Source organism: Staurois parvus, unplaced genomic scaffold (assembly GCF_062004578.1).
Source record: "Staurois parvus isolate SC_StPar_1 unplaced genomic scaffold, SC_StPar_1.0 ptg001058l, whole genome shotgun sequence".
In the NCBI taxonomy this organism is placed as follows: Eukaryota; Metazoa; Chordata; class Amphibia; order Anura; family Ranidae; genus Staurois; species Staurois parvus.
In genome coordinates, this window is record NW_028318854.1 from 487061 (window position 1) to 511624 (window position 24564).

The following is a 24564-nucleotide window of genomic DNA, read 5'->3' on the forward strand; positions in this document are numbered from 1 at the left end:
GTTAGGAAAAAAGCAAGTGTTCCTCTTTGTTGTATTCCCTTAGCCCAAACCAGCATTAGAGCCTTACCATGGGGGGTGAACTACCATAAGGAAATCTTTCTTAGCTGATGGGAGTTCAGTTATGAATTCCCACTGTGCCTCTTTTGAAGCAATTGTCCATCATTTGAAACCAAACCTCTCTGTCCCTTTCCTCTTCAATTTCCCTTCTCTGCAGTCTGATGTATAGACCTCTATAAATTAAGGTACCATGTAAAGATCAAGAGTAACGTTGCCCTTAACTATTCATCCAACCTGTAGAATATTTTAATTGTGATAAAAAAATGCTAGTATAAAAGAAAAGTGGTGGTGGCAAAAATGCTGAGTGCGACAGGAGTCACTTTGGGCGGGGGGCCCATGGAACCCAGCTCACTTTGGAGAGGTGGGGAGACCCCTGTCTCAGCTCCCCATATCCCTCTTATATGTAAATCACCTTGTGCCTGTTAGGGGTACAGGGTGATCTGTCCTAATATTGGGGTGGGGGGTTGTTGATTCTTTGATGTTATGTGGCTGCATCTCATCGTTCTATTGTTTGAGAGAAAACTATTATGGGATGTATGTGTTTATGTGTATTAGCCTAGTGGGGGGGGGGGGGGTCTCCAGCAGCCCTCCCTCCTGAAGGGACTGTCTGCTGGTGTGAAGTCTGAATACCTGTGTGTCTCTTGTTACTAAATGTAGATTGCCCCGCCCTGTATCATTATGCAGGGAGGGGGAATTGTCCCCGGAGTGTATATATCTTGTGTCTGTGTTCAAATAAACTAGTCTACCTCCTGGTTTACTTCAAGACTGGTGTTGTCTAGTCTTGTATGGGCATCTGTGGTGTTTGTTGTAGGTGTTCGGAAAAGGGAAGCAGTATTCTAACGGAAGTATTCAAGCGCAGTCTGGGTCGGTTCCGTTACAGTAAGGTAAATATTATTTCTATTGTGCTTTTCTCTCTGAGGACTCAAAGCACTTTATTTAAAGTTGGGACAGATGGGGGACCATCATCTTGGGTGTGCTCTGTAGAATATCATACTAGGGCCAATTTTAGACAGAGTCAATTAAAGTGGTTAAATATTTTTTTATCTTTGTAGCGCCCTCTAGGTAGATAGGATTTTTGTGGTTAACAGAGGCTTGTTAGAAGCCTGGGATGAGTAAGCCTGGGAGTGAGGCAGTGAGGTTACCTTAGGTCAGGCTGGAAGAGTCTACAGGTCAGGGCTTCTGGAGCCCTCCCACCCTTCTAGAAACTGCTGGAACTTTCTGGAAGAGGGGCAGAGGAGGGGGGGAGGTCTAGATTTGCATGTTTAAGGGAACCTGGCCAATCCCCAGGCAGGAGACCTGGCATGGAGGCTAGGACAGCCCTTAAATGTGAGAGAGCCTGAACAGCAGGGGAATCAGGTAGAAAATGGACTAAATGAAGGTGCTGGAGTGTGGAGCCTACCTACTGGCAGGAGAAGACAGGAAGATCTCCAATGTACCCCAGTCTCCTAGAGAGGAAAGCCTGTCAGCAGGGAAGGAGCCAGCACAGCACAAGGCCTAAAAGCAGCTGCAACCCATTAGGCTACAGGAAAAGGACAGTGCGAGTACTTCCATGGGCCACAGAAGGGAAAGGCCAGTCAAGTACAATACCTAACTAGTTCTCCTCTGAGACTACTCAGCAGTAGATCTTGGAAACCCCTTCCCAGGGATACCCTCAGGACAGCCAGGTGGATGAGGAGAGTTTCATCTGGGGTCTGAGTAGGTTCACCAAAGGGTACTCAGTTCTCCTTACTAAGACTGTTGTTGATTTTTGTCCACATTTTTGTTCATTTTTGCTAAGAAGTTGACCTCAAAGTTCTACAATTCCTCGGGCATCCCATATACCCCTAGACCCCATCCAAGTTGTTAAGCCTTAATAAAAACAACAAAAAACAAGCTCAAGATCTGTTTTATTGACCCAGCAAAATCCTGCGGCCCTCAAGGGGATAGAGCTACACCTTAATCCATGTGCTGATCGAAGCAAAATTTTGCAACATATCGGTTCATGAGAAGTCAACTGGTAGATCAACCTCTCATGGACTGGAATGGCCAGAGATGGATTGAAATGTGGCTGGTTCCTGCTGAACTGAATCTAAAACTTTCAATCCATGTATGGCCAGCTGTAGCCACTGTGTTTAGATAATTCAACAGCCCTCAAGAGGATAGAGCTACAACTTAATCCATGCACTGATCGAAGCAAAATTCTACAATATACCGGATCATGAGAAGTCAATTGACAGATCAACTTCTCATGGACTGGAATGGCCACAGATGGAATGAAATGTGGCTGGTTCCTGCTGAACTGAATCCGAACTTTCGATCCATGTATGGCCAGCTTTAGCCGCTGTGTTTAGCTAAATCTTGGCCTGATTGACTAGGGAACTTGGAAGGGTAGGTGTTTTACCTACAAAGGTATCTTAGAAAGCCGGGAGGCATGAGGTTGGATGGATTTCAAAAGTATTTCAAGGGAATTTTACATTGGGAACAAACGGCAACTGCCCCAATCTACTTTACAGTGGGTCAGTTAGTGCAGCACTGATAAAGGATCCAGTCTGCTGAAGCTACTCAGTAAAACATTCATCCCACAGTACTATACAAGATGTGTAACTTGGTTAGAAAACGCTTACTACATAATGTCAGTATGTGAATATCCAATACAGTTTTACTTTAAAGGTAGGTACTATAGGCTTCATATAATGTCATAGAAGGAAAGGCCATATCATGTATATGTTGTATATAATGAAGATCAGACTTACCAGACTCCTCCTTCACAATCTTCACTGCAGCCAGCTCCCCAGTCACCTTGTTCCTTGCCTGCAAAAATATATATAGACATGTTTATCATATATAATAGCTAACAGATGAAGTCTTAAAGTTCACCTTTTATACCCATTTTTAGGGTGTAGCATGTTCCATAATCCCCCCTCACCTCTGGAGCCCCCCACCTTCCCCATGACAGCAGGTGGGGGTTCTTCTCTCCCACAGCCGCTGTCATATTTAAAATCAGTTCCACCTGCACAGCTGTATCACTCATTCATATGAATAAATTGCTGGAATACAATGTTCACGTATTTTTGTACAACTTACATCAGTACCACTGTTCAGTAGAGATATATTCTTCAACCAGTAGATGGCAGTGTTTATAAATTTTCAGCTGCATCTTTGGTTAAACTCTATGTCTATTCTCTGTATAATAAAGTTCCTGTTTCCTGTTAGCAGATAAGCAGCAGATAAACACATGTGGAATGTGCACTGTCTGTTCTGAGGGCTATATACAGAATCTCTAACATGAATAAACTACAAGTACCATCTCCACCATGGCAGATAGTTTGTAGTTCTCAATAGATTACGAGTGCACTGATCAGCACGCTCATAGTCCATTCGTTCTTCCCCAGCTATCTACCTAAAAGCCCTTACACAGGTACGAGCAGAAAGCTGGAGGGGGAGTGATCTGCTGATTACGGGTGCAATGCTTTGCAGGCTCCTGTAGAAGAAAACACGTGAATTTATTATTTTTTCCTTAAAAGTAAACGTATCCTTTAAAGCATACATGAAGGAAAAATTAAAAAAAAAAAAAAAACTTTCAGTATATACATATCTGCAATACATGCACCTTTCCCCATGTTTTATCCCGTTTAAGACTCTGCAGGTACAGGGTACTTGTTGATCTGCCAGAAATGCACTCAGCTCTGTTGTGGGTTGACAACATACAGAATTTTTGTGGACTGAGTGGTGTCAGCCCTACCCAGAGGCCTTTGCAAAATTATTCAACAACTCCTACTCTCAGATCTCCACCTTCGCTCCAACGATGCGGAGTCCCGGAGCTCCCTGCCAGACGCTGACATCTTCGGGGGTTTCAATCACTGTCTGCTTTCATTGTGTGGGGTGGGGGATGATGTCACTTCCGTGCATGCGTGGGAGTTCAGTCATCTTCAGCATTGCTGAATCTCTACAGTGTATTTTGCCAAAATGGCCCAATTTCTGAAAACTTAGAGAAGCGAAAACTGTCAGTTTTGCTCTTTCCTATTCACTACAGAATGGGTTACTAATTTCAGCTATGGTAAACTGTGAACAGACAGGCATTTTACTGCAGAAGAGACTTGCAATGTCTCTTGTGCAATAAAACAAATGTATGTTTATCAGTTTGCCTAAATTGCAGCTTTTCATAGTAAATATGACATTAAAAGAAGTACAGCCAATGCTTTTTTGGCTGTACTTCTCCTGTGGATCACGGGAGTGCAGTTCGTTCTGCACTCCTGTGACCCATTTTCAGCTGACAGCGGGCTGACGTCACTCAGCCAGTCCAGGGGGGGGCAGAGCAGACAATAGTGAGCAGACAATGGTGACTGCTCAGAGTGGCTGTGAGAACTCAGTGATCAGTGGTCATGTGATTGCTGAGTTCTCACCCTCAGGCTAGGTTCACACCTATGCAATTTGCATTTGATCAGTTTCGGCAGTGCATTTTTTTGAACATGCGTTCTTCGGGGATTTTTTTTTGTTTTAATTCTTGTTACTAGGCAGATTTAAAATGCATCAAAAACATGTCAAAAACGCACTACATGCTTTTCTGCAGTGTTTCCATTGAAGTCTATAGAACCAAAAATGCAACTTTTTGCATTTAAAAAAGTCCCTGACCCTTTCCAAAAACACGCACGGGTGAAAAGAGATGTGAACCTGTCCCATAGGAATCATGTTAAAATGACTGTAGTCATGCTGCGGAAAATGCTTAGGTGTGAACCCAGGGTTAGGACCAGGGGCGGACTGACCATTTGGAAACTTGGGCACTGCCCGAGGGCCTGGGGTCAGTAGGGGGCCCCATGAGATGCCCCTGGTACCTTTTTCATAGGCTTTTTTGAGCTTGGGCAAGGACACAGGGGCCCCATGATCCCCTATTGCCTGGGGGCCCCATGAGTTCTCAGTTCGCCCCTGGTTAGAACCAGTAGGTGAACAGATGCAGCATCGAACCGATACTGCATCCACCTGGGTAAGCATAATTTAAGAAAAAAAAAAAAAGCAATCCCACACTTCTCTTTTAAACAATATCTACAAAAGCACACTAATAAACAATAGTTACTGTATGCATGTCTGTTTATTGAGCACATGGAATTTCCCTTTAACTAGTCAATTAAATGGGAAAACAAAAAAGACAATTTGTGGGCAGAGCTAAGCATTGTGGTACCCAATGGGGAGGGAGCGTTCACATAGAGACCATATGGTGGTATAAGTTCTTATATTTGAATAAGTAGTTATTAAAGTAAATTGCAGTAACACTTGCAGTAGTATTTGTATTAATTCTAGTAGTAACACCATGTAGGTGCTAAAGACCCGGCACTCTTGGCTCAAGATGCAGCGTAAGGCATTGAGTGAAGCACGGGTCTTAACAGCAGACCACTTGGCAATGACACAGTAATACAGTGGAATTACCATGCCAAGTACAATGTCTGCTGGAGGGGTGGCTGACCAGAAAACACACTAGCGCCTCTTCTAGACTGAACAGAGGACTGCGGCAGCCACTCAGGTGACGAGACAGAATACAAGTATCAGCGGTATCCCTATACTGTCCCTCCACGAACAGTAATCATTCCTTATGATCAGTTGCACACTAAAAATTGGGGCATTGCTAATTAGCCATGAGCAGGGCTTACAGGGGTCCAGTGCCTATGCATAAGTATGCGCATTCCCTGACACTAAGAGGTGTCTGAAAACCTCACACAGCAGAGAGACTTCAATAAAAAGCCGGCACTTCGGTAAATGTCCGTGAACGGTTAACCTTTATTGGTCAAAGTGACATACAGCTATAACTCCAACGCATTTCAGCCAATAGCCATGAATAAGGCCTGATCAGCCGAAACGCATTGGGCTTATGGCTGCATGTCACTTTTCCCAATAAGGGATTTATTTATTTATTTATTTCAGGTACTTATATAGCGCCGTCAATTGACGCAGAGCTTTACATATATATATTGTACATTCACATCAGTCCCTAACCCTCAAGGGGCGTACAATCTAAAGTCCCTAACTTACATTCATACATACACATACTAGGGACAATTTAGACAGGAGAAAATTAACCTACCAGCATGTCTCTGGAGTGTGGGAGGAAACCCACGCAGTCACAGGGAGAACATGCAAACTCCAGGCAGGTGATGCTGGGTTGGGATTTGAACCAGCGACCCTAGTACTGCCAGGCAGAAGTGCTAACCATTTAGCCACTGTACTGTCCTATAGCCGTTCACTGACTTTTGCCGAAGTACCAACTGTCGAAAGAAGAATGTTCCTTTAGGCCTCCACTCAATCTGTACAATGGCACAGCCCCACCTACTGGATGGAGGATAAATTGCACCTGCCTACATGCTAACTACAAAAGATGACATAATTACAAACAGTGCTTTTATTTCCCAAACACATGAAAGCTCTTCAGCCTCAATAAGGTCTCGTTCACACAGATGGTCAAAACAAGCAGTTCAGCTGCATTTTTACTGCCTCCTGACTACCCACCTTCAAAAAAACATGGTGGCCGCTGCTTAGGTGTGTACACATTGGTGCAGTCGCAATGCTAGGCATCACATTGTGGCAATTTTAACTCCATGTCACTTTGCCAAGCTCATCCATTGAAGTCAAGGGGCAATCAATGGACAATGTCACTAAACTGAAGACTTTTGCCTCCCTTCCTTGCAAAGGCAAAGCCATGGAAATTAGCAGCTCTCCATTGCCTGACACCTTCACAAAAACGGTGTCAGGATACACATTAAAGAGTAGATCAGAACAAAGCCATTTTATTCAAAAGATCTCCTTCTTTGATCTATGAACAAGTACACACACACACACACCTGACAAAGGTTTTTATGATAAAGGCTATGTTTTAAATGTCATTTCCAGTGTGATATTAGCACTGGAACAAACTACACCGCCCCCACGTTTAACAGTCTAGAATCTGCCCCCGGGGAAGCCCTTGTGTAGGCTGGAGTCTCCTGTGGGTTCTAAGAAAAATATTGCAGAATAGAGTTCACATGAGCACATCTTTGCTGAAGGCTAAACCGAGCAAGAAAGCCGCAAATATCAATGCAGAGTATCTGCAAGCCGTATGATTGAGAACTAAATTACAACATCATAAACATATTCTGAAATACATATATACACACACTATATTGCCAAAAGTATTTCTTCTGGGAAGGCTGTCCACAAGGTTTAGGAGTTTGTCTATGGGAATGTTTGACCATTCTTCCAGAAGCACATTTGTGAGGTCAGGCACTGATGTCGGACGAGAAGGTCTGGCTCACAGGATCCGCTCTTATTCGTCCCAAAGGTATTCTATCAGGTTGAGGTCAGGACTCTGTGCAGGCCAGTCAAGTTCCTCCAACCCAAACTCGCTCATCCATATCTATATGGCCCTTGCTTTGTGCACTGGTGTGCAGTCATGTTGGAACAGGAAAGGGCCATCCCCAAACTGTTCCCACAAAGTTGGGGGCATGAAATTGTCCAAAATGTCTTGTTATGCTGACGCCTTAAGAGTTCCCTTCACTGGAACTAAAGGGTCAAGCCCAACCCCTGAAAAACAACCCCACACCATAATCCCCCCTCCACCAAACTTTACAATTGGCACAATGGAGTCAGGCAAGTACCGTTCTCCTGGCAACCGACGCATCCAAACACATCCGTCAGATTGCCAGACAGAGAAGCGTGATTCGTCACTCCAGAGAATACATCTCCACTGTCCATCACTGCATCCAATGCCTTGCATTGCACATGGTGATGTAGGGATAGGATGCAGCTGCTGGGCCATGGAAACCCATTCCATGAAGCTCTCTACACACTTTTGTGCTAATCTGAAGGCCACATGAAGGTCTTTAGGTCGTTAGCTATTCAATCTGCAGACAGTTGGTGACTTCTGAGCACTTCAGCATGCGCTGACTCCACTCTGTCATTTTACGTGGCCTACCACTTCTTGGCTGAGTTGCTTTTGTTCCCAGTTGCTTCCATTTTGTTAGAACACCACTAACAGTTGACTGTGGAATATTTAGTAGCCAGGACACTTTTACGGATGGACTTATTGCACAGGTGGCAACCTATCACGGTACCACACTTGAAGTCACTGAGAGTGACCCATTTTTTTACAAATGTTTATAGAAGCAGTCTGCATGCCTAGGTGCTATATGTACACACACACATACATACACACACATGTGAGACATTTCATTAAAAGAGAAGTATGAGCAAAGTTTTTTTTTTGGACAGATTTCTCTTGCCAATTACTGGAGTGCACTTACTTGTGCTCTCCTGTGACCCAGAATCAGCCAACAGCAGGCTAAAGTCCATTGTTGGCTGATGTCACAGAGCTGCTCCGAACTCTGAAAGGATCCTGAAAATAATATTGGGATCCACCCAGATGCCTAATTGTCAGCTGACACAGCATTCAGCGCACCAATGAAATCCTGAGCCAGCCGCTCCCACCCCCTCTCCAGCCCAGCACTCCAATGAGCGCTAGAGGGGCTGAGCAGAGAGTGGTGACTGACAGCCACCACTATCTGCCCAGTGAAGACCCAGACTGAGAATAGCAGTCATGTGATTGCTTAATTCTCAGTCTTAGAATCAGCAAGGCGCAGCTGCAGCATCACATTGCTGATACACCATGGAGGTGAATATGCAGATTTGTTTTTTTCTTTTTAAATCCAAAGTTCACTTTGCAGGAACACGGGGCTGCCAGGGCTGGTCCTTTGATTGGATAAGGGGGAGAGGCAAGGCAGAGTCATGATCTTCACCTCATTCAATCAGAGAATGCCTTGTACTCGTAGAAATTACACGGCCTTCAGTTAATGTTGGCAGTACCAAGTAAGCGACCCCTTGTGGTTACTATGCAGAGGGCAGCTGCTCAACACACGACCCAAAAATAACATTGAAGAATTCAACAGTGATTTGTAGTTTCCACAGAGCAGCTATTGATTTATTTGGACTTTTCTAGATTCCACGGGCTGTAAGTTTGATTGTTCCCCCTTCATTCTGTAGGCTTCCATAACAGAGGGCTGAGAGAGGCAGATGGGAAGCTTGAAAATTTAGTGTGCCCCAGTCAATCCATGGAGAGGTGTGCCCAATAGGTGGCTATGGAGAATATAAATAGTTTGGGCTCTGGAGTAGCCCTTGCTCTTGTTCTGATGGAGTTCCCAGCCCCAGAGGCTGCTGCCCCTTTGGAGCAGATCTGCTGATGTTCATCGAAGTCCCAGCTATAGTAGAGCTGTGGGGGCTATTTCGAATGACCTTTGGAGCTAACTAAACAGTTTCACCTAAGTATCTGGTCTGGAGGGCACACTGAAGAGTGCCTGGTGAATGTTGGAAGGCGTGTAGCTGCGCTGGAGCATTGTGGAGTACTGACCTGAGCTCAGGATTATAGAGACAATTTGCTGTTCTACTGTCGGGGTGCCTGTGGTAGCTTTCTCTGAGACGGCTTCTGCAAGGTCTCAGTTCTGCCTTACCTTTTGTTCCTGGCTTAAAAGACTGTTCAAAGAAGTATCATCTAGTAAAGTATGTCCTCCTGTTAGACGTCAGCCTCTCTCCTCTTACAGGTTCTACAAGCAATAAACCTTACAAAGACATCCCCCTAGACCAGGGTTTCTCAACTAGGGATCCTCCAGATGTTGCTAGGGGTTCCCTGATCAATTTCTGCCTCTCAGATACCATACCACTGACACCATTGATCTTTTTAGCTATCTGTAAGGGGTAATTCTTCAAAATGACCACAAATGTAGGTTGCATTCTTCATAATGACCACTAATACAGCAATGGGCAAACTACGGCCCGCGGGCCGTATACGGCCCGGCGGACCTTTTAATCCGGCCCACGGAGCATGATACATTGGCTGTCAGGATGTGTGTAGGCGGGGCAGCGTGACGAACGTGAGGGGAGCTAGGCTCCTCTCACAGTCCGCCCTGAAGACCGGAACGGCACGGGAACACGGCGAGAGGAACGCGCGGAGCAAAGGTAAGTGAATTGACACAGGGGGGACTTGGCTTACTACTGGGGGGGAATAGTACTGTGGGGGATGAAATACTATATGAGGGATGAATTAATATGGGGGATGAATTAATAGGGGGGATGAATTAATATAGGGGGGATGAATTACTATATGGGGGATGAATTACTATATGGGGGATGAATTACTATGGGGGATGAATTACTATATGGGGGATGAATTACTATATGGGGGATGAATTACTATGGGGGATGAATTACTATATGGGGGATGAATTACTATGGGGGATGAATTACTATGGGGGATGAATTACTATATGGGGGATGAATTACTATGGGGGATGAATTACTATATGGGGGATGAATTACTATATGGGGGATGAATTACTATGGGGGATGAATTACTATATGGGGGATGAATTACTATGGGGGATGAATTACTATATGGGGGATGAATTACTATGGGGGATGAATTACTATATGGGGGATGAATTACTATGGGGGATGAATTACTATATGGGGGATGAATTACTATATGGGGGATGAATTACTATGGGGGATGAATTACTATATGGGGGATGAATTACTATGGGGGATGAATTACTATATGGGGGGTGAATTACTATATGGGGGATGAATTACTATATGGGGGATTAATTACTATGCTTACTATGGGGGAATATTACTATACTTACTATGGATGACACATACACATCATTCTTCTACTCTTGGTCCGGCCCCCGCGTCCAATATATGAACCCATTGTTTGCCCACCCCTGCACTAATATATCAAGAGTTGTAGATATAGTTCTTTTTAGCAGGGGTTCCCTGGGAGCAGAAAGTTATTTCAAGGGTTCCTCTGTGTTGAAAAGGCTGCCCTAGACTGTTTAATGGAGCCAGAGTGAATGGACTGTTGTCTGTGTGATTGGTGGCCTCCACACTGTTTATGGAAGACCAGTTAAAATTGGAAGCTTCTACGGGGGTAAAGCAACAAGTATATAAATCATACATAAACTTCAGCTATATTAAAAAGATAAGGGGGATCTCATCCAGATGGGTTTCATATATTCCAAAGTAAGAGATGGGTTGTCATGATTAAAGTGATATTAAAGGTTGTTTTCTTTTGCTTTTGTTTTTTTCCAGAGTGCAGCTTATTTTTCTCAATCAGGACACTTTTTATCTGGGGACAGCCTCCTGAAAGACAGGACTGTCCCCAGCTTCTGACATTGCTGCTGACTTTCTTGATCTGCACACTTATCAGACAGTAACAGTGACAGACCCAGACAGGGTCAGCATGACAGCCAATCAACTAGCATTTTCAGGTCAAAAACAGGACTCCTCATATTTTACTGATAACAGGATTTCCACAAAGCTTACAGTATATCTAAAGCCACACATTGTTTTATTTCATTTTGTATAGAGCAGGGAAAGGATTAAACCTCTGTCCATTTTTTTGCATTTTCTAATTGACTCTGAAAATAGAAACGCCTCTGATCATCAGGAATCCTGCAAACCTAATTTTTAGCTGACTTCATTTTTCTGTTTTTAGCTCACTACCTCAAGGGATGTTCCATGTTCCAACAAAAGCTAAAATAAATTAATAACTATATGGTTATGATTTTGTGGTTGTTCTTTATTCTACGCATTTTACATAAAACTGGTAGTAAATGTCTGAAATGAAAAATGAATAAAGAATATCTTTCTCTAGTGAGTATTTGCCGGAATCCAAAGCACAGAGTGTGGTTCCTCTCTGATCTCTCCTCCCTCTGCTATCTGCACAAGTCATATCTGACAGTCTAAAATGACACCAAGATAATTCTCCCCCCCCTTTCTATTCTGTCCAGCATGTGATGTCAGATCCCTGCTCCTTGCCTTCTGGAACTAAGAAAAAGCCTTTGATCTGTGTGTTTTGGAAGGTTGTAGCCAGGGGCGGACTAACAACTCATGGGGCCCCTGGGCAATAGGGGATCATGGGGCCCCTGTGTCCTTGCCTAAACTTAAAAAAGCCTATGAAAAAGGTACCAGGTGTATCTCATGGGGCCCCCTACTGACCCCGGACCCTCAGGCAGTGCCCGAGTTTCCAAATGGTCAGTCCGCCCCTGGTTGTAGCGAACAGAAGGCTGCAAATAGGTACAACTTATGTAAGAGGATTTGTTTCACCTCTTTATATCACCTGAGGCAGGCCACTTCAGTGGGTATAATGGTTTATGACCACTTTAAAGTGACTCTTTCAAGGTGTGGAAAATTCCAATAGCACAAGACTGGAGAGTGATGTGTTGGAACTTTGCTCTCTTGCAATGATTCTTGCCCTGCCAATATCCTACACTTTCAGGAGTCTTGGAGAGTGTGTCACTCACTTGGAGACAAACTGGATACGTCTATCATCCCTTCAATAAAGAGGGAATGGTTTTGATATCCTTCTTGTTAACTATTCAAACATCCATGTATCCCATTTTCTATTGCACCAACCTGCAGCCTAGTTCCCAAAAAGCACATACACGAACATGACTTTTGGCGCCTATGGTTTTGGCCTCTACATAGCATGCCACAAAACAAAGACTCCATTATCCACCTTTGAATGATGTGGAACACCATTTTAAATCCCTGGGAGACATACTGGGGTTGATTTACTAAATGCAAATATACTGTGCACTTTGCAAAGTGCAGCTGCACTCTGCAAGAGCAGTTGCTCCAGAGCTTAGTAAATGAGCAGAAGCTCTACTGACTTTCATTATCCAATCATGTGCAAGCAAAAATGCTGTTTTTTTTTATTTTCCTATCATGTGATTGGGTATTCCTTGCAAAATAGAGCTTCACCTCATTTAATATGCTCTGGAGCAACTTCACTTCCAGAGTGCAACTGCACTTTGCAAAGTGCACAGTCTATTTGCCTTTGGTAAATCAACCCCACTGTATCTTGCACCCCAGTAAAAAACCCTTTCAATAATCCTACTACTGGACTCAATATTAACAACCAACACCTAAGGTCCTCAAACAAATTACACCCAACCCACTCCTATGCATCATCACAAAAACTGCAATTAACACTAAAGTAATAAACATGCTTGCAGTGTTCATCGTTTGATCAAAACAAAAACAAAAATGAAATATTTTGCAGCTTACGAATTCTTAGATGCAGTGGCTACATTAGTTTTCGTTCTATGGGATTTTTTCCTTTATTTTCAGCTGGTGATCCAGCCAGCCAGTCTGTTATTTTTCAACTTCATTTATCAAGTCAAACTGTTCAGCAAAAGACAAATCATTTACCACTGACAGGGTGCTTACAATGGTCAATGTTTATCAATTTATGTGAAAACATTATCCTAAAAAGAAAAGAAAAAACTGTTGTTGTAAATGCTAGCTGTAATTCAGCTTTAAATTGTTAGCAAAGTCCATCTAAATCTATTTGTGCACCTAGCATTACCATCTCCACAGACTGCCAATGCTGCTGTCCAAAAGTGTCTCCATTGCTAATTCAAGTAGAGTGGAGACACCGTAAAACAGGAAGTGTGTTATTGGCCATATCACAGGTTAAAATAAAGAGAAAGAAAATCCTATAAAAGAAAACAAATGAAACAACCAAATTTAAGAAATGTTAAGCTGCAATATAATAAATGTATGTTTGCGGGTTTAATACCATTTTAAGTAACCTTGATAAAAGTAAAAGGCCTCTATTTGTCCTACCTGCCATACCATTGACACTATATCTTGCACACTTCCGAGGTTCATTTCCATCTGCCTTTGCTACAGAGAAAGCCAATTTCAGCCACTACTGGGAAACGGGCTGCTCCCGTTTGCCAGGGCAGAGCCCCTTTCTTGTTTCTCAACAGCCCTCTCCAAAGCAAAAGGTGACCGACACACATCTCTTGGCTTTGGGCTGGAGTACATCAACCAATTGGATCTAGTCCATTATCATTTTCCCAGGTGGTATGGACGTAGCTGCTTATACAAGGTGCACCATGAATGCAGGTACCCTTTAAAATTACATTCTTTACAGGATGAAAACATTTGAAAAGTATACCTATGAAAATCGTTCATCTGCTGACCTGAATAAGTAACTAGTGTGCAGCCTACCCCTCCTAGGTTACAGCCCCTGCCAATTGTTCGCTCTTCAATGTTTGTTCTAGGTCAGTCTCCACCAGGGTTCCATGGAACCCTACAGTTCCTCCACTGGTTGCTAGGGGTTCCTTGGGCAATAAGCAACCTCTGTCTCTCAGATGAGTAAACCATTGACACCAATGATCTTTTTAGCACTGTAAGGAGTAGTTAATTCCAGTATAATAATTTTTATTGTGGTAAAATACAAACAGTACATTGTAAATAAAGGAGTGTTTGGTTCCCACTCAGAGGAAATGGCTGACAGAAGCAGAAGTACAACGTCAATGTTTATATTTTAAGTGTACAGTATTATAAACTGACTGTCCCGACCAACAGGGCCAGGACAATCCCAATTGACGGGTCCGGGGGACCCTAGCCAAAAACCATAGGAAACACAAAATTAAAGGGTAGGGGGTAGGGACAGGTTCCCAATCGCATTAGATAAAGAAGCTTCTGGTTGGGACTGGAGTGGGAGGAGGTCAGTAAGGGGAGAGAGAGAAAGGAAAAAAACAAATGGGGGGTAGAGGAGGAAAGAATAGGGTAGAGCCCAGAAGAAGAGACGAGCAGTGTGGAGGAAGAAAAAGAGCAAAGCAAGTAATAAGAGATTCAAGCTAGCAAGCATCCCAGATAGTTCATTCAATGGTTCCACCATGCTAAAAAGGTTGAGAAAGGCTGCAGTAGACAATGAAGCCATGATCAAAATCAAAGCACCCAAGCCTGACCTTCTAATGAACAAATAATATTTCAGCAATTGCTACTCCCATTTTTATTCTGATAGACTCATTTTAATTGGCTTCAGTTTCTATTATGCATTAGTTCTCATGTTACAATTGCATCACAAACAACTGTTACCTTCCCACACCCATCTAGAAAACCAAACCTTTTGAGCTGGCCATACACGGGTCAGGTTTGGCCACTTCCTGCTGAATTGGAGGGAATCTGAGGTGCCTTCTTGTAAGCAACTGGCACAACTTTGACTGAAAATTTTAACACAGTCAGATACAGTCACTGTTTGGGTATTCAGACAGCCAGATGAGCTGTCTGTCTGAATACAACAGCTGACAGGAGAGATTCCTCTATCCACAATGTTTATATGTGTATGGGGGAATCAAGTGATTTTTCTTGCTCAGCTTATGGAATAGAAATGTAAATATGTATGGCTAACCTTCCAGTTCAACAGTCATTTTCCAGGGCAATTCAGAATCTGACTGATGCCCATTGAGGAGTTTTTAGTACTGAAAATGCTCACAAGGCCAATGGTGGGTCTGGGACTAAGGTTCGGAAGGGCAGTATTGTCAATATGAAACCAAGATCAAGAAACATAGGGACATGACCTTAAGGCCAATGGTGTGGCTGGGCTTGGGATAAAATTCCTAACGCTTATCGGAGAAGCCCCAGCTGGCTGATCTGGTTGCACAATGTTTTGGTTTTTTTTTTACAAAGCAGGACTGCTTTATTGAAAAATACATTAGCACAATTTAATTCAGTGCATATAGAGAACATTGACATGGTACACATAATACAGCAGTAATGAATACAGTACAAATGAAACAACAGCATTGCAGAAGGACTAAAAAGCCAGTTAGGTAGTCACAATTACACACGAAACAGTGAAATATCACATACAGTTCCCAAGTAAAGATTAGGACTGGTGGAGTCCATGGAAATCGGTGGAACGGAGGGGAGGGGGGAGGAAAGGGGAGGGGGTGGAAGGGGTGACATAGAAAAAAGAGGGGGGGGAGGAAGTACAAGATACTCTATAGCATATCTCCAATGGGTACTGAGACCAGACATCTAGGGGGACCCAACCATGAGTTCAAATGCTGCAATGTCCAAGGGAGCCACATTTTATCATATTTCCATGGACATCCATGGTTCAAGTAGGTGAGTTTATACATAGGCAACACCACATCAATTGTGGCCTCCCAGGACAATACAGCAGAGGGGTCCACCGAGGCCCACCTCAACAAAATTTCCTTCTTGGCATAGTATAGTAGGTAAGATATTAGTGTGGGTAAGAGAGGCAGGGTCAGCTGCAATCAGAGGTTAATCAATTCAAACACCTCAAACTTTGGGACACTCCCAAAACATATGTAGATACGTTCCTAGATGTAACCGGCAGTGGGTACAGGTAGGGTCCCTCTCCTAATATATCTTATGGAGCTTTACAGGGGTATAATAAACCCTGTGCAAGAACTTAACCTGTATCAGTTTATGTCTAGAGGAGATGACCAACTTAGGGCCTTGTTCTAGACAGTCCTCCCAGTCATCCTTTGTAAGGGAGGGGACATCCTCCCTCCAAAGATCCCAAAGGCGGTCAATCTTGGGGGAATCTACACATAATGCCCAATATAGGGAACATAACAGTTTGAGGAGGTCACAGCCTGAGACTAGCTGCACAATATTGTTGGCCTGCATGATAGGTGGCAGTGGAAATTGCACTGATTCGTGCTGTAATTCATAATAGCATCCTCTGCAGTAGGTGTAACAGAGAAGAAAGTTGTGAGAGTGGTAGCAATATTCCAGTGGGCATAATATCCGCTAGGGTCTTGATGCCATACCGTGCTCATAGCTGGGGGTCCTGAATAGATCTAAGATGTAGAAGGGAGGGATTCCCCCAAAGAGGTTGGGCTGGGGACCAGTGGTTAGGCCTCAAAAATTTGCATCTAACCATCATCATAACTCTAAAGATTGCTTGTGTGGGGCCAGGGACAGCATCATATGCCTTACACCCCTATACACTATATTATGCAGATCAGCTAAGGAGCCAAGGTGGGCTGCTTCCAGGCAGCCAGCAGTGTTGGACCTAAGATCCCCAAACCACCAGTAGACCGTCACTAGCATTGCCACCCAGAAATACATTTTAAAGTTTGAGAGTGCAAGGCCTCCTAGATGAGAAGGGAGGTGTAAGGTGGACTTAGTGAGATGAGGAAGCACACCATTCCAGATAAAAGAACATACTAGGTGATCTATGTGACTAAAAAATGGTGTAGACACTCACACTGGGCAGTTTAAAAAAAATGTAATTGAATTTAGGTAGGAGCATCATTTTTAAAAGATTGATGTAGCCTCTCAAATTTAGGGGAAGACTTGACCAAGCTTGACACCACTCCCGTAGTAACAACATGAGGGGAAAAAAGATTATTCTCCTGGAAATGGGATATGTCCTTAGTGATGTAAACTTCCAGATAACGGAAGTTGTCGTCCCACATTAGTGGCGAGAGAGACACCTCCACGTGAGCGCCGTAATCCAAGCCAAAAAGGAGAGATTTAGTCCAGTTTATATGGACTCCTGAGAAGGAGCCATGTGCATCAAAAAGCTCCGAAGCCTTCAGGAACGAGGGACCTGCATAATTAAGATATACAGTAATTGGGCATCATCCCCATATAAGGATAATTTATCTTCCACTGTACCTACCAGAAGGCCCCTAATTGCCAGAGATTCCCTGACTAATATAGACAGGGGTTCCAGTGCTAAGGCAAATAAACTAGGAGATAAGGGGCAGCCCTGGCGGGTACCACAATGTAGTGCACATGGATCAGACACCCAGTTATTGGTACAAACATGTGCCTTAGGAGCTTTATACAACTGGATCCAGGTGATATATTTTGGCCCAAATCCAAAGTGCCTGAAGACTTCTCAAAGATAGACCCATTCTACTCAGTCAAATGCCTTCACTGCATCCAAGGAGGCAATTACTCTGGATTGTTGCACAGTGTTATGCGAAAAATCAAAAAGCTGCTATTTCAGTCTCATTAGGTTGAATGGCAGACCTCCCAATATAAGACTGAGAGTCACTGGCCTACCTACTACTAGTTTCTTTCTTCATATCATTGCCTCTCTGACAAGACTGCACTTCTGTAATTCTGAAAGCACTTTTCCAGCAGAATAACATTTATTCACATTCGCTTGACCTTTCGTATAACTTAAGATGGCCATAGGCGGTTTAAATCTTGGCTGGTTCAGCAGGGACCAGCTGAGATTCGAACCATGCATGGGCAGGCTGAATGTACCCACACATGTATAGGGAAATTAAGTGATTTCACGTGCTAAGCCTGTGGGGCTGAACAAGAGAAATCAAAATGTGCACAGCTAGCCTTACAATCCATCAGTCATTTTCCAGGGCAATTTGGAATCTGACCAATGTCTGTTGGGGAATTTATGGTATTGAGAATGTTCACATGAGGCCAGTGGTATCGCTGGAACTGAGGTTCAGGACAGCAATATTTTGGATATGAAGCTAAGATCAAGAACATGGGGACATGACCTCAAACTAGTAGGCGGGAAGTTCAAAACTAACCTTAGAAAATATTATTTTTCCCAAAAAGTAGTTTATGCTTGGAGCAGACTTCTAGCAGAGGTAGTGAGTCAGTTAATAGTGAGTGGATTCAAACATGCTTTGAACAAACATATATTCACTCAGACATAAAAGTTAATAAATAAACAATTGGCTAGACTCAATGGACCACTTTTTTTCTGCTGCCACCCTTCTATGTTTCTATGTCTCCTTATTGGAACTTTGGGCAGAGGAGGGTAGAGGAGATGGCCGGAGAAGGTATAGGGTAAGTGAAAGAGCCTGCACTGCGCCCCCTAGACATAATGAGAATTTAACTCTTGCAGTGCAGAGGGGTCCCCACTACAAGGGTGAGTTATTTAAAAATCCTGGAGTTGGGCTTTAAGAGGTGGATTGGATAAGATATTAAATGTCTTCTACATTACATAACAAATCCAGTTGAATGTGACTAATTGCTACTATCCTTGCACCAGGTTGGAGGACCAAGTGTTGAAGTCAGAGATGCCATGTAACTAGCATTTTCTGAAGATAATCAGCAATAGAAGCCCCATACTTTTCTCATTGTAGATACCTATAAATCCACCATTTAAACTTTTGGTAGTATACAGTTCTTGAAGCGAAGATGAATTTTAAAATACTGGAGGAAGTGACTTGGCGTATCTCTAGCCAGGGGCATTCCTAGGGTTGGTGTCACCCAGTAAGGTAACACTTGGCGACACCACCTCCGATGATCCCTGCAGGAAGGATCAGACCTGCGGATTGATCATAATGGATCAGAGTCCAATCCATTATCCTCCCCAATCCGCAGATCTGATCCATCCTGCAGGGATCATCGGCTTGCAACCTATATGGGGTTAACTGATCTCTCCAAGAGCTCCACGAAAAGGTAAGTTTTAAAGCAAGCCGTGGATCCCCGCAAGATGGATCGGATCTGCGGATTGGGGAGCATAATGGATCGGACTCCGCTCCATGCTGCGGGGATCACCAGCTTGCTTTAAAACTTACCTTTTCATGGAGCGTGTCAGTGTCACCCCGTGCGGCACGCACCCCCCGCACCTGCCTAGGGATGCCACTGTCTCTAGTTATACCTCTCTTTTTTATAGTTTTGGATACAGTAGTAAAGGTATACGAGTTGTCACTAAACTAGGAGGTGAGAGGAAATCTTCCGATTGGGACACCATCTGTTCTGGTGACAACGAAATTTCCCAGTTTGTAGCTATTTCTTCTCAGTTCCTGTTGTTTTCAAGGTACAGAAAGGAAGGGGAAATCTCCACAATGGGACTCAAAGGTAAAATTTATATTACAGGGATTTTGAATACTCCCTGCTCTATGCAAAACTAAAATAAAATGTTTTCACTGTAGTTACACATTATGGTTTTACTCTAAGAGGAACTATCAACCCACTTCATCCCACCAACATAATGTGTAGGAAGGGACTAATCAAATTATTAATTACCTTTCTTTTTTATACTAGCTGCATAAGAAGGTTGCAAGACTTTGCATGGGAGAACAAATTGTACATGCATACTCCATCCATTCACTTATATTGTATAAAACACTATATAGTCTCATTACTATATTGGGCCTTAAAAGTAAACATTCTTGAATTTCTTCTGACACAGTGGGGTTGATTTATTAAAGGCAAATAGACTGTTCACTTTGCAGGGCAAGTTGCACTTCCCAAAGGAAATAGCTGCAGACCTTAGTGAAAAAAGATGAAATTACATTTTGCAAAGAATACCCAACCATGTACAAGAAAATAAAGAAAACAGCATTTTTGCTTGCCATTGATTGAATGATGGAAATCAGCAGAGCTTCACCTCATTCACTCAACTTTGGGGGAAATTCCCTTGCAAAGTAAACAGTCTATTACTATTTAGTAAATCAACCCCAGCATTGCTTCCATTTGGCCCTAGTAACATTCCAACACAGTATTCATTCATTCTGACACAATTTTATCTTTCTTGGTATTGTTGAACCTTACTTTGACACTTTGTGAATAAGGAGATAACATTCTCACGCTTTCTTTTCCCAGCCCAGATCCTTTTATTTTGCAGTTTACTGGCAAGTTTTCCCTTCAGAATCTAAGGTAGAATAAAGCTCATTATTTGAGATAAGTTTTCTGACTATACCCTCTGGTTCTTGCTATTATCTGTTTAGTTTTTATTTGGTCCATCCGGTCATGCTGTTTGTTCCTGTAGCTGATACATCCAGCAATGCAGTTTAACTTTTCGACTTATTCTGTGGATTTGGAACTAGGAGTTTTATCATTACAAAAGGTATACTTTTTTATGTTATGGCAGATGCTAATTATTACTATGATTAACTCTAAGTATATTCCCATTTATACCTCTCATCCATTAATATTACTCATAATATACAACTGTACTGCAAAACATTATTTTATTATTAACATACTCTACATGGATTAAGATTTGTCTTATTTTAATATTAACTTATTCTTATATTTTAATTACTCTCCATGCAAATTGAATATTAATTTAATGTTGGGTCAATTGTATATATCAGATATAGGTATATTTCATTATTAATATACCCTACACAGATTAAGATTCTTATTATTTTCATGTTCACTTTTTTTTTTTATTGTAGTTCATTGACTCCTCGTGCACATTTGATATTATATTCTTTTTGGGTCCATTGTATATTTCATATATTTTACATTGTATTTATATAGTAAATTAGGCCATTTTAAAATATTCCTCTGTAGATTACCTTTTTTATGTCATTTTATCATCTCCTACTTCTCATCCCTGATGAACAAGGAGTTTTGGGTACCTGAAACACATTGGCTTTTTCTTCTGATCTTGTTACATGCAATAAAGACCTATTGGACTTACTGCTTGTCTTATGGCATTCTCATCCTTTTCACAAATGATGTAAACAGGGAAGAAAATTATATTAACTGGACAGCATAGTTGAGGCTGAGATCAATATCCTGAAGATTAATATGCACTATTCCCCCTGCATAGATATCATCCAGAGTTTTTAAGCTATGCACAGATCCTTCATCATGGCATAAAAAATATATTACAAATTGTGATTTATTGTTCTATCCAAAAAATCCTTCAAGTGAAGGAAAGAAGTCCAAACCACAGTCAGTGTTGGAGATGATAAATGCTCTTTGAAACTCCTTGAAATCCTAGCTGAAAATTGTGGAAAAGGAGGAGTATGGCAAGTCCATGAGTATCATTTCATACAGGTATAAATGACAAATAAAAGTAAAATAGATTATTCTACAAACCAGCCAGGAAGCATTGCATAATGCATCACAATGAGGGGCTTTAATAACTGTCAGATAGTAATAATCAATTACTTATGATCAAATCTAGGTGCTAGGTCAGACGACACAAGATGTATCAAAGTGACTACACTTGTTTAACTATCTAGTTCAAATCGGATCGATAAAGTCTTTTTAAACCTCAAAAAAAAAACCCAAATCTTCCTTTCTTTGTAGATCCATGTTTGATGGTTTTATTTATTGAACTGGTTACACTAGATATTACAAGTGTTGTCACTGTGATACGCCTTGTGTTATCTGATCAAGCACTCATGTTTATTCATAACTGACTGCGGTGCAAGAAAGCCATTTAAAGTTTACGTTACCCATAAAAATGTTATCGGATATATGTATTTGTGATTGTATGTTATGTAACATAAAGTAGTGCCTGTTCATATTCATCATCTTCAATTCCTCTTAAATACCGTGTGATCCTTCTAATTCCCCTTCTCTAGTTTTCATTCTGAGCACACCAAGCACGTAACCAGATCCATGCTGGTGTGGCCAGTTTACATACCCTTGCTTCTTCTTCTGAGATACTGGACGCCATGCTTATGAACACAGCCAAAGACATATTGTGTGTGTAGACACATAGGGGTCAATTTACTAAAGACAAATAGGCCGTTCACCTTATCTTAGTGTATGTGTTGCAGATTCAATTTATAAGAATACCCAATCACATGCAAGAAAAACAATAATAATTTAAAAAAACAGTATTTTGGCTTGCACATGATTGGATTATAGTAGTTAGCAGAAATTCACCTATTGAAAATTCCCACGCAAAGTGCAAATTATCTTGCAAACTAAACAGCTCATCTGCCTTTAGTGAATCAACCTATTGGCCTCCTCTGCAGTGGACAGTAGATAATGAAGCAAATAAAAATTCAGTTTGCAAATCATGTTTTAGAACCCAAGTTCTCCTCTGTAACCATAAAACAATTGTTGGATCCAGGATAATCTGGTAAAAAGAAAGAGGTTTTCAGTTAGTTGACTGGTACCTGCCTTGGAAATAGGCAGTCAGTAAAGTGCTAAGTATCTAAACTGGGTTACATTTGGGCTTCCACGGGATGAAGGGTCCTTTCCTGGTACGATAAAGTGAGCATGCGCAGCTTGCCCCCCAAGGCTCTGTTCAGCAGATGGATTTGGGAAAGTAGAAGGGGAGGATCAGAGAAGACAGGATCAAACAGCCTTTTTACACATTGCAGAGGTTTAACCCCTTAGGTCCACAGACCATGATATCTGGTGGAGAGGAGTAAGGAGATTATGAAGTTTACATGCTGATAACACAATTGGAGATTTCACAAGCGATACATGCCGACCATGAGAGTGGAAGGCATGTGGGTCTGGTGAGAGCATACCCAAAAGGGAAGGTGGTTTTGTGAGCACATGGTGATTTTGGTTTGGAAATATTAGAAGATCGCAACACTGATAGTGACATCTACACGTTATGATGGACTTTATTTTCACATTAACTGATTGATTTATATCACATGATTGTTTGATTTTATTGCACATTCTATCACCGGAAAAAGTGTTTCACTTAATAGCTGATCAAAGTGCTACTGGATTATTTATTTAAAGTGGCAGCAGTGATCAATATTTACTAATTTGTTAACTATTGAAGTAATTCCTTTAAGCACGCATTCAGCGCAAGGGTTTTTGGTTGTGTTTTACGATAAGCTCTTGTCTCGTCATAGAGGGTGAGCTGCTACCCTAAAAGTGAGAAGAAGCCCTTGGTGGTAGTGTAGGAACAGGAAACATGAAGCCCTGTAAGCTGTATGTGGAAATCAGAATATGTGTCATGGTGCAGGGGCAGGAAGTATGAGCCCAGTCACTTGGTATGGGTTCAGAACAGCATAATGCCAGCCATCCAGACACTGCGGTGTATACACAACAGGGGCGGACTGACCATTTGGAAACTTGGGCATTGCCCAAGGGCCCGGGGTTAGTAGGGGGCCCCATGAGATGCCACTGGTACCTTTTTCATAGGCTTTTTTGAGTTTGGGCAAGGACACAGGGGCTCCATGATCCCCTATTGCCCAGGGGCCCCATGAGTTGTCAGTCCACCCCTGATACACAAGCATGCTTGCATGTCTACTACAGACACTGGCACCAAACAGGCTAGTAAACCTGAGTTCTGCATTGGCTCATTGCTGAATGGTCATTCAATCTGCATTGCTGCGATTCCTGACATTGAACTTGTACCTGACCTTCGTTGTTGACCCACCTGACCTGCTCTTGGATTGTTCTTACCTGCTTATGTCTGCTGTTCATCTCTGTTACCAACCTTGACCAGACCTTCTAACCAAGATTCTACTTACTGACTTGGTACCTTGCTGCCTGTACATTGCCAACTTACTTGTTCCTGACTCCAGTTTGGCTTATGTTTTGGTGCTCAATGGTTGCTGGCCCTGACTTGTGACTTGACCCTGCTTATATCTGAATTTGATGAATGCTTGGTGCAATACCAGCTTTAGTCCTGAACATCTGCTCCAGTGTTCCCAAGTTGCAGTCACCAGTTCCCACACCCAGGCTCTTGTACACTTCCATTGCCCTCGCAGGCCCTGCCTCAACTTCCAGTGGTGCTCAAATGGGAATTGTGGGAGAAGCCACCCTTTGTTATCTTAAGCTCCTCATACAGGTATGTGAAAACAATGGTGGGGTGTGTGAACTTAAAGTGTAAATCAGCTTTTGTTGAGATGAAAACAATCTCTCTGGGTGGTCAATGCACATTGCAAGGATTTTAACAAACTTTGTAGCAGATTAGTATGAGGGATGCACAGATACCAATATCAGTAACAGTGCCAATACCAAATATTTTCAGGGGAACTCGTCTCATGAAAATGCTCCCAATACCAGAAACCGATACTTCGC

At 42.5% G+C, this 24564-nt stretch overlaps 1 protein-coding gene across 2 annotated transcripts in view; it reads right to left on the reverse strand.

Moving 5' to 3' along the window:
- The window catches only part of MAP4K1 (mitogen-activated protein kinase kinase kinase kinase 1), a 115117-nt gene that overhangs the window by 77239 nt on the left and 13314 nt on the right, over positions 1–24564 (reverse strand). For both annotated transcript variants that reach the window (XM_089658195.1, XM_089658194.1), the window contains exon 2: positions 2790–2847. In XM_089658195.1, coding sequence (XP_089514321.1) covers positions 2790–2847 — 58 coding nt within the window. The remainder of the gene's footprint in view (positions 1–2789; positions 2848–24564) is intronic.